The 10,391-nt window shown below is 40.4% G+C and overlaps 1 protein-coding gene across 1 annotated transcript in view; it reads right to left on the reverse strand.

The window, feature by feature from the left end:
- Positions 1 to 7,985, reverse strand: part of LOC109486650 (polycystic kidney disease protein 1-like 2) — a 32,040-nt gene extending 24,055 nt beyond the window's left edge. The window contains exons 1-3 of the mRNA XM_019790504.1: positions 7,964 to 7,985; positions 2,749 to 2,944; positions 1,656 to 1,723 (exon numbers count right to left, since the gene is read on the reverse strand). Coding sequence (XP_019646063.1) covers positions 1,656 to 1,723; positions 2,749 to 2,944; positions 7,964 to 7,985 — 286 coding nt within the window. The remainder of the gene's footprint in view (positions 1 to 1,655; positions 1,724 to 2,748; positions 2,945 to 7,963) is intronic.
- Positions 7,986 to 10,391: the final 2,406 nt, after the last annotated feature.

The raw sequence follows: 10,391 nt of genomic DNA on the forward strand, positions 1-10,391 counted from the left end.
ATATATATATAATAGTGTAGTCGACTTTGCAAGACCTCTTGAGACTCAAGCCACTAACATCCAGAAGAGATGTAGACTGCAGCTACTTTGGAAAGCTTGAAGTAAAAGTGTCAAAATACTGCAAACCTGAAATTGCCACGTGCAGTTAGAATTAAATTCATATTTTTAGCAATGTTGCAGTATTACATGTACCATACATGTACCATATTTTAATTATGGCTTCACCACACCACGAAATGGTCTGGTGAAACATATTGTGTTCTCTAAAATGATTCAACTCTGCCAATTTTCAGCCTAAAATTTGGCATGGGGGTAGAGTGGGCAAATACCCCCAGACTTTTTATACAGACTTTTGGAATTGTTTTATTTGTGGTTTTGGCCATTTTCTGACAAAATCTGTACATTTGGGGTCCGGGAGACCTAGTATTACACCCAAATCACCTGAAATTTGGCATGGGCATCTCTTATATATCTACAAACAACAATTAATTATAAATTTTGCCATGCATCCCTTTAAAATTGTATAATTTGGGACGTTTGACTGTATTCAATGCCAAATAGTGAAGTATGCAGAAGTTACTGTATACTGAAGGATGAGTCATCAGAAAGGAATGCGCAGCAACAGTCAATAGGCGTGCAGCTTTCGAGATCGTTGCGCAGTTGTAATGTTGTTGCTGACTGGGTGTTGGGTTTAATTGGATAAACTCATTGGGCACCTGTCAGGTGAACTGCATTCAATTGTTTTTAGTAGGTTTGTCACTCTTTCCTGCATTTTGGGGGGTAAACTTTTTTTAATCTTGAAAATCAATGTTTTTGTTTTGAACCCTGGATGATTAGTCATGGACTAAAGGGTATCGAAATAAACGAATAAACGAATGAATTTGTGTGGGAGGGGGGTAGGTCCATTTTTGGTAGGGGGATGTGGTGAAGCCATGCTGCATTTCCTCCTGAGCAAATGTCGGCCTTTCCAATCTTTTAGTCACATTTACAAACTCACAACAAACAGGGATAAGTCTCCAAACATATTTAGCTTTAGTTACATGACTGTACATTTCGCTTTCATACTGTCTACTTCTGTTTTGGGGAAAAACTTGCCAAAGCTCAAACACCACGGCTCCAATTAAGAGCACAAAAAAGGAACAAAGGACTTCTTTTCACATAATCATCACTGAGTGATCGGGGGTTCTCACCTGGCCAAATGAAAGTGAGAAAAGAAAAAGACGGTATGACAATGGAGGGTACAGGGGTGATAATAGAAATGAATAACAATGGACAGTAACAATTACATATATTTCTTGACATGTATATTTTACTCCAATATCATCTTTACTGGCATTTCATAATAGCTGATGTAATTATGCCATGCAAATTATAATGAAGTGAATGGCAAATGGTTTGGGTTTTCAAAATGTATGCAATCCCCAGGTTTATGTCAATGTGAAGCAAATAGTTGGTGTCTACTCAATAATACTTACCTGCTGAGCCACACACGGTGTATACAGTCCTGCCATGTCGTGCTAAATTTATCCAGTACAGACTCCTCTGACTCTCGTGTATCTCACGTTTGCAGTCACTGGCGTTACAGTAGCCAAAGCCGAAATCCCTATACTGTATATAAAACAACCCGTCTGAGAAAGCCAAGTTCGCCACCTCACGTACATACACCGGGAAACAGCCGAGCACGTTGTTGGTGTAGGTGTCGGAGTTGTACTCAGTCACACACCTGGAAACACAACAACATTTGTAAGATATATCAACCATTGCTAACTCTTATAAAAAAGGATAAGAGGACTGTGGCTGCAGGGGAGGAAAACCTGGACATGCTTCAGGTCATTCCCTAAATTGTAAAGCCGGGTCTAGTAATTTCCATGGATGACGTCCACTGGAGACCTTAAATTTATTGCAAAAGCGCGACAAAATACATGAAGGGCAAAAAAAACTGATTAAGATGCATAGATTTGGAATATACTAACTGTGGAAATACAAAGGTTAGGACACAAATTGAATAAAAGAACAAAGTGTAACAACAAACGAAAACAGCAATAAATCTCGCCCTGTTCTGATTCTTTCCTTTCATTACATCCTCTCTTATTACATTTTGCGACACTGTCGTGACACTTTGATCATACATGTATTACACTAAGCAGAATTTTGATAACAGTTAATTTTTTTCCAGTAACAGTCCAAAATCAAATAACTTAGGGAGGCCTAAAACGGTGACAGTGCGTCTGTAAATCTGTGGCAAACCCTTTTGGGGTGTTCCGTAGAATAAAGAAAGGAAAAAAACGAAGTACAGAGATTCTTTTGTACTCTAGACCAAATTGATTTCTAGTATTAAAAAACGTTCTCCGACCTCTAGTTCTAAATGGCATCATGATCTCAAATTTCAAAGTTATACAGATGAGAATGAGAATTAGTAGATGAGAGTAGATTAGTAGAGTAGATGAGAATTTCATGATTTAGTAGAACATACATAATTTTGATAGGTACTGTATAACAATGTAAATTACAGTATAAAATTTTCAATATATTACAAATACGAAAAGTGTATTAATTTGATATTGTCATTAAAATGTAATATCAGAACAACTTAGTTATGTAATTGTAAAATGTATGTATATATACGAGACTGACTTTTTTCATTACTTATGCATACTCCTGACTTAAATTCCTGTACTTCAGCCCAGATCACAAGACAGGATTACTACCAGTGTGCACACTGACTGTTCTGAATGTCACACATCCTACCGGAGTTCGTTGGGGACCGTGCGTCTCCCACAGCCCGTGGGCCTCAGTCCGTAATGTGCGCATAAATTCTGGTAGTCCTTGCACCAGTCCGAAGAGGCAGACAGGCCGTCAGCTGGCAACATCGCTTTGATGGCGAAGAAGTCGACTCCTCTATACGTCTGGTTTGCAGTACTGAGGACCTCAAAGGCATGGATTCCTGGTAAGAAAATAGAACTTTAGTCAGTACAAACAATTTTTGACCAAATATTGCCGATGGGGTAGGTTGTTAGTAAGGCAACTATCTGCAACTGTTGTCCCTTGTTGTCAAATGAAAACCAGCCACAACTATCCAAATCTCATTAATTTTTTAATCCATATTCATACAACTATTTGCCCCCATATGCTTTCTAGAGTTTTGAAAGTAAAACCCACCAAGTACAGTTGGCAAATGTCTGCTGTTCACACAAGCTCCATGCTGCATTTTACTGGTTTTTTTTGTTTTTATATTATTGCGAACCTTGGTCTTATGAAGGACTTAGCATGGACCATGGTCCTCCTGACTCCTAAAGTAAGTCCCGTGGTCTTATGGTGGTCTTAGTCAGGGAGCATGCCTTAACAACTGTGACCAACTGCTCCGCCCATGCTCTTACTGTAGACTGCAAGGGCTGTCAAACTGTTCCCATGCTCAGAGAGCTCTCCTGAAAGAGGCTATTGTATGCTTGGTCACCGTTGCCATGCTCCCTGTTTAAGTCCACATTAAGACCTGGGACTGTAGGGGTAATATCTTTAGCAGCCTTGTATATAATGACTGGTTTATTGATAACGACGTAAAACAGTTTTGCAGAACCCAGGGGTTCTGAATTGCACTGTTACTTACAATTACAACCCATTAAAAGCTTTAAAATCGAACAACATCTATTACAAACATATACACATATGGTAAAATCTATTAGAGTTATAAATGTTAATAAGTTTACATTGCTGGATAAAATACATATTAAGATTACGAATTCGAGGTAAAACAGTGGTCATAAAAAAGGCTACTAAACAAAACGTGTTATTAAGGCATGACAGTTAATTACCCCTCAATGACTGGAAGGTCGTAACCGAGTACGCTCGATTACTTATTTAGTAGGCTAACAATATATGGGATGGAACTGTTGCAGTAGCGCTGAGTCTTTGCAACAATACAGTTCAGTTTGTGACTAGTTCGGGTTTTCCGCCCGCTGACTTCGCCCCGAGATGGAGGGAGCCAATGTCTGAAGGAAGCAGAGTTCAGTAGACTGAGTCCGAACTTCGTACACAGCAGTTCTCTCCTTGTTTCAAGGGTAGACAGGCCGAGGACTGTAAGTGCTTCAGAGTAACAGGTGTACTTCTTGCCCAGAATGGTGCGGCATGCGCGGCGTTGAACTGTCTCTAGACGGGTTGACTGGAGTTTGGTGAGACCAGGGTTCCATACCGGTACAGCGTACTCGCACAAGGGGCGCACGTAACATGTATAAACGGTGACAAGATCTGTCTCGGGGATCTTGAACTTCTTTAACCGTCGTAGGATGAATAACCGTTTACTGCTCTGTTTCACCATGTGGGTAACATGACTGTCCCACTTTAGGTCCCTCTGTACCCAGACTCCCAATAACTTGGCTGCAGTGACTTCTTGAAGGACGTGGCCCGCTAACTGAAGTGGGGGGAGTGGGGGAGGTGTTCTTCTGAAAACGATATGCATCACCTTGCATTTGTTTGGGTGTAGTTTCATGTGGTTTGTACTAGACCATAGATCGAGGGCATTTAGATCTTGTTGTAGGTTTGACTGTGCTTTGACTGATCTGCTTTCAACCATGTTCAGATCATCCACAAATTTCCAGTATAGTATGACCATTTTGCTGTGGGTCTGGCATTTAGGCTACCTGAGCTCAGACACACACTGCACATGCAGAAAAACATCATTTGTAAACACTTTTTTCATCGGAGCTGCCTGGAACAACGTATTTTCCCAGGGTGACGGCTTATATGCTGAAATAGCTCACTACATCCTGTGAGAAAAAATATTTTTAAAAAAGTCTACACACACTACAATTTGAAAATCTATAACGATCGCCAAGCAATGAGGACCCAAGCCTAGCCTGACAACCACACAGGTCCGGCGATTTACTGCCCACTATTTCGAACCCCGGTCAGATTTGAACTCCGACCCGGAACCTTGACCCTATCTAGACCGGACTTTTTTGGGATTGTGGGACGGGGGAGGAGGCTTATTCGACCCCCCCTCAGAACTCGCGAACGGTATGTTGTATGACCACCAACTTTTCAGAGGATGGTGTACTAGTTAACATTTATCATAACTATAATTATATAATCGTTATGACGTAATATGACGTCATTATGACGTCATTGATGTGATTTTATTGCCCAAAACCGTCTAGATAGGTTATTCCCTGAAAGCATAATTTTATACAACATTACTTTACCAGAAGTGTTTATGACAGAATATTAGGGTGTAGTAAGTCTTATGTTGCCGACAGCAACACCGGTGACGTCATAAAATGACGTCATGCATATTTTAGCTTTCCGCCATCTTGGATCATCAATCTTGAATTTTCAAATTTGTTTTTTTGGGTAAAGCCTAAAATACATTGTAAACAGGCTAAAGACGTTCATATGAACATTTTTTGTAAAAGGACATGGAAGTATTGATGAAATTTTAAGGAAAATAACCCGTATATACCTGTTCTAATGATATGGTCCGCCATCTTAGATTTTGGCCAATGACGTCATGAAATTAGCATAAATTATGCATTTTAATGATAAAATTTTCATAAATTTATATGGGATGTTACTTATATTAGAAACCATGTGTAACTTGACATAAAACCCATAAAATTCTATTGTTGAAACGAAAATTACTAGATTTAGCAAAAGATGCCATGGCAACACAAAAAATTATTATCTTATTCCATTGAAATAGAATTGTTGCCAACTATATTCTAGGAAAAGTCACCAAGTTTGGCCGTTCTAGCGCTGGCTGTTCAGACGCTATGCGACATCAAAGTTGGCGCGGGCACTTTTAGCCCCCCCCGTCCTAGCCACCCCCCCCCGTCTACATAGGGTTAAGAAATAAGGCTATTCTAGCATTTCCTTACAACTCAGAAATTATGCGAATGAGGTCAAGATTTAAATTCTCAACAGTAATACCACATAAAATTGTAGCAATTTCACATTAATCATGCACTTTACATACGTCACAAGTGTTTCATAGCCCTAATATTGAACACGACAGATTTATAGAATTTCTCCATTAATTATGCAAATAAGATCCTGATTTGCATTATAATGTAAGTATCATATTGCCGGGTGACTTTGACCAATCAGAAGGCTCCATTCCACATTCCTTATGTCGCCGTAATGTCACAAATAGAGTCCAAACCGGGTATTTATTCATCAAAATCCATACATTAAACAACTCAATAATCACCCGCATATGACCTCAGGTGACCCAAAAAGAACAACGCTTTGTTACAAAATATCCCAAAATAACTTGAGTTGTGTTTCAATGACCTCGGGTGACTCCCCTAAGAACACCTGTTCCCTGCCTTTGACCCAGATAGAACACGCCCTCCACCAGCGACCTCAGGCGACTCCAGATGGAACAAAATGTTTTATTTAAGTTTGTATGTGTTGTACAGATACGTACGTGTCACTTTTTACTGTGTAGGTTTTGATGGGCTATATGATAATAGCGTTAATGGCCAGAACTTTCTCGGTGAATATGGTGTGATAAATCCTTGTCAGTTGCTATAACCACGTCATAAAGCCACCTCGTTCGCTGCGCTCACTCAGTGGCTTTATTCGGTGGTTATAGCAACTGACAAGGCTTTATCACACCATCGGGGCGGGTCATTAACCCTTAATTGAATTATATGTCAAGCATCACTTAAGGTACTTACTTACCAAAAATTACCGCGATCCGTCAACCGTTTTTTATAGTTATCTTCTCTTGAAGACTTTTAAACAGTCCCACAATAACCTGCTAGGGGGCCTTCACTCATGTGATTTCTTCCCGTGGCCACGTTTTTGCACGTAGACAGCACACAGAAGCACGTACGGCGGGTTGTGACCAAGCCTTTACCCGCCAGCCATCTATCCTGAGTGCATCCCAGGTCACTAGAAATGGCCAGTGATGTCATGATGTACATGTATTGAACACAACAACTCATGTGCATAGATGCGTAGAAAACAGCAGTTTTATGTCCCTCCATTCCATTGTGGCGCGCATTTAATGTGGCTCCTTGACAATGGACTGTTTATTGTGTGGCCGGCACCGAACAATACCCTTTGAATTATTTATCATATAATGACTGCTCGTAACTTTTTGGTAACCAGGTCACCACCACAACATTCAAAGATTGGTCTTGCCGTAAACGTCATATACAGTGGCATTTTCGGGGAAAGGGATATTTAGACCCTACACCTTTTTTTCAATTTTGAAAAAAAAATAAGCTCACTAATAAGATGGTGCTATATGAAATCACTAGAGATATGTCACACCCGTTTTTTGTTACCCTGCAATTCTGCTATCCTATTTTCTTCTTCCATCCATGTCTTTATTCTTGTTTTGGTTCTCCTGTGACTCTTGTATCGTTTTTTCTCAAACATTTCCTGCAACTCTGACGGTTCATGAAAAGATGGGCACGATATCACCTTGGATATTACCTTACATATTTCCATAACTTTGACGTTTATTTTCTATTTATTTCTTTATTCATCTTGGCATTGCTCGAAGACGTAGCCATGACCTGGTAAAGGAATTCAAAAGCAATTTGATAAGAATTACCTGTTTGCAAACTTTTAATTCCAAACCTAAGTTGTATGGTATGGGTATTTCATCACGCTGACACCTACATGTAGCAATATCGCACAGCCAAGCTTTGTCACAGTTTGCCTCAGTATGGCCGAGTACAAGTCAACATTCGATTTTAACGGGTTTGGTATCTGGCACCTACGGCATGCAAGTGTCATATAGACTTAAGCATGTGGTATTTTCTATTTAAAAGCTACATGATACATCAGTTAAATATTGACCACACGTATCACACCCAAAGCGTGACAGCAAAAATATTTGTACAGCTAGAATGTACAGAACAGGTTAAGTAAAAAACTCTTGGTTGTTGCGCCAACGACATAATTCGGTGTATGTGCCTGTTTTTGGACGCTCGCGTTTGTTTATAAATTACCTTACCTTCTCCGCGGCCGGTGGTCATGAGGCAAGCTGCGATTGCACAGAAAAGATGCAAAGCGGGCATTTTCCTCGGCTTTTTCGGTCGGAACTAGTCCAGTAGAAGTATGGAGTATGCTGCAAGCCACCCGCGCCCTCCCCAACAAATGGGGAGGCGATGCTTGTCTCAATGTAGACTGCACACTTTTTGAGTACGTTTGCACAGACAGTTTACGCAGATACAAATACCTCTTTCTTTCCTTCGGTATTTTTTCAGTACAAAGATGCCCACACGCCCAAGAAACGTGGCTGTCACCGACTGATAGAATTTTACAAGGTACATCGTAAATATAGATAGCTATGTCGTTAGGGTGGAACCATTGCAACAATGGGTAGAAAAATATTCTCTAATACAGACTTGCTGTTATTACTGGAACTTCAAGCTGCCTAGTATAAAATGAACTTTTATAAACAAATCCTTTTGGCATGCATTGCGTACATAATAAACTTCATCCTTTTAGTATGAAATTAGATTTTTAACATCACACCCCCAGTTAGGATATTTAAGAGACCTACATGTGACTGTTGCTTTCACCCAGTTGATAAACAAAGGGACAAAAGGCACTGTGTCACCTAGCTACGCCTTATTTGTTTACTTCTCCCTCTCTTTTTTTACTTCTTTAGTGACTACAATCTAGCAGTTGACTGAAGCAAAAATCCACAGGTTATGAATGTTAACCGGTACTGTGGCTAAAATTCTCCATTTTGTACACGTTCTTCATACAGCTAATGTGCCCACCTGGTGTAAGATCTGGTTTATTGATACGTGAGTTGCGCTCCGTCGCCCTGGCTCTGTACTACTACAGTCCGTGATGCTTATCCGGGAAGAACTAGTCGTAACTGTAGCCTTCCTTCCTATTCTTTGTGTTATGTTTTTTTCCTGCGATTTTGTGTTTTGGCCAGTCGTCTTCATTTATTGGGCGCATCACTCTGGATGCGCATGGTCTCTGTGTTAATAGTGCCGGAATACCAAATACTAAATAATACTTAGGCTACACCGACTTAATTTTATGGATGACATCAGCGCGCGCATTGATTTTCGTCTTTTCTCAAAAAAAGGATCACGTCATCCGAGGCTCTGGCCTGGATAGTCCATGGTAGCTTGCTAGATAGCGACAGTACGGATCCGGTGGTAACGCTGGAGGATGACACCCAGGCTAACAAAGCTCCACGACTCAAGACTTCAGTACATACGTACAGTGTCTATTCATAAATCCGAAAGAAAACAGCATGTGCCGGCTTGTCGTATACGTCGCTATGTTCTGCCGCAGTTCTGCCGCAAATTCACAATACCAGCTTTGGTTTAGTAGCATTTAGCATTATTTTTGGCCGGATTTTTATTTTATTCGCCCGCGCGCACTAGTTTGGGGGTCTTCAGAGGATGTCATCCATAAAATTAAGGAGGTGTGGCTTTACCTGCTGATCATGAGACTGTGCACACGGTGAACACAATCCTGCTTCCGCTCCCGTCTTGGCGAAAGGCTGCTGCTGTGTTGTGCAGACTGACACGACTCTCGTATATCCCACGTAGGCAGTTGCTGTTGGGACAGTTGGCAAAGCCAAAACTATTCTGCCATGTAGCCCCGGCTGAGAAAGCCAAGTTCGCCACATCACGTACACCCCAGGCCGGGTAACAGCCGAGCACATTGTTGATGTAGGGGTCAGAGTTGTATTCAGTCACGAAACACAATGTCAACGTTTGTAAGATATATATCAACCATTGCTACATGTAACTCTTCACCCCTTCTAACAAAAGTTAGAAGACATAACAGTTGCCTCTGTAAGGGCTGTGAACTTTGCATGCACTGAAATATATGTATGATGTTTATCGCAAATTCATGCCCGAGGGCTAATTGCATACAGACATGCATTAACAAGAACATTGTGGCGATATAAGACTATTTGCTAACAACTTCTACGTGTACGATATACTTATCGAACCTACTATCTCTACTTAAACCTAATAACGTTGGAATACATACAGGGTAAAACGTATATATACAATATGTGACCAGGTAATAGGAACAAAGTAACTGCTATTCTAATCTATTCTATTCTATTAAACTATTCTTGCCACGCTATTAGGGGGTTTGACTTCTTCTCAGGAGGCAGTGGGAGATGAATTGTCCGACTCTTTGAAAAATAAATGGGTTGGGAGACTTTAGCAATAATATAGTCTTTTGTTGTTGGTTGAGATATGAAAAACTTGGGGAAATATTGGCGACTTCTTTGAATAACTTTTTATATATACCCGTTTATATTATAAAATCAACTTTATTGCTCAACAATTGTAGCTGGTACAATGCGTGTTCTCCTATCATGGCATCGTAGACGTGTGCAAATAGGCAACATGACTTTGTGAACTTCTTTCAATTTTTTTTTCAAACTGAAT

This window comes from Branchiostoma belcheri, unplaced genomic scaffold (genome assembly GCF_001625305.1).
Source record: "Branchiostoma belcheri isolate BF01 breed outbred unplaced genomic scaffold, Haploidv18h27 scaffold82, whole genome shotgun sequence".
NCBI classification, from domain to species: domain Eukaryota; kingdom Metazoa; phylum Chordata; class Leptocardii; order Amphioxiformes; family Branchiostomatidae; genus Branchiostoma; species Branchiostoma belcheri.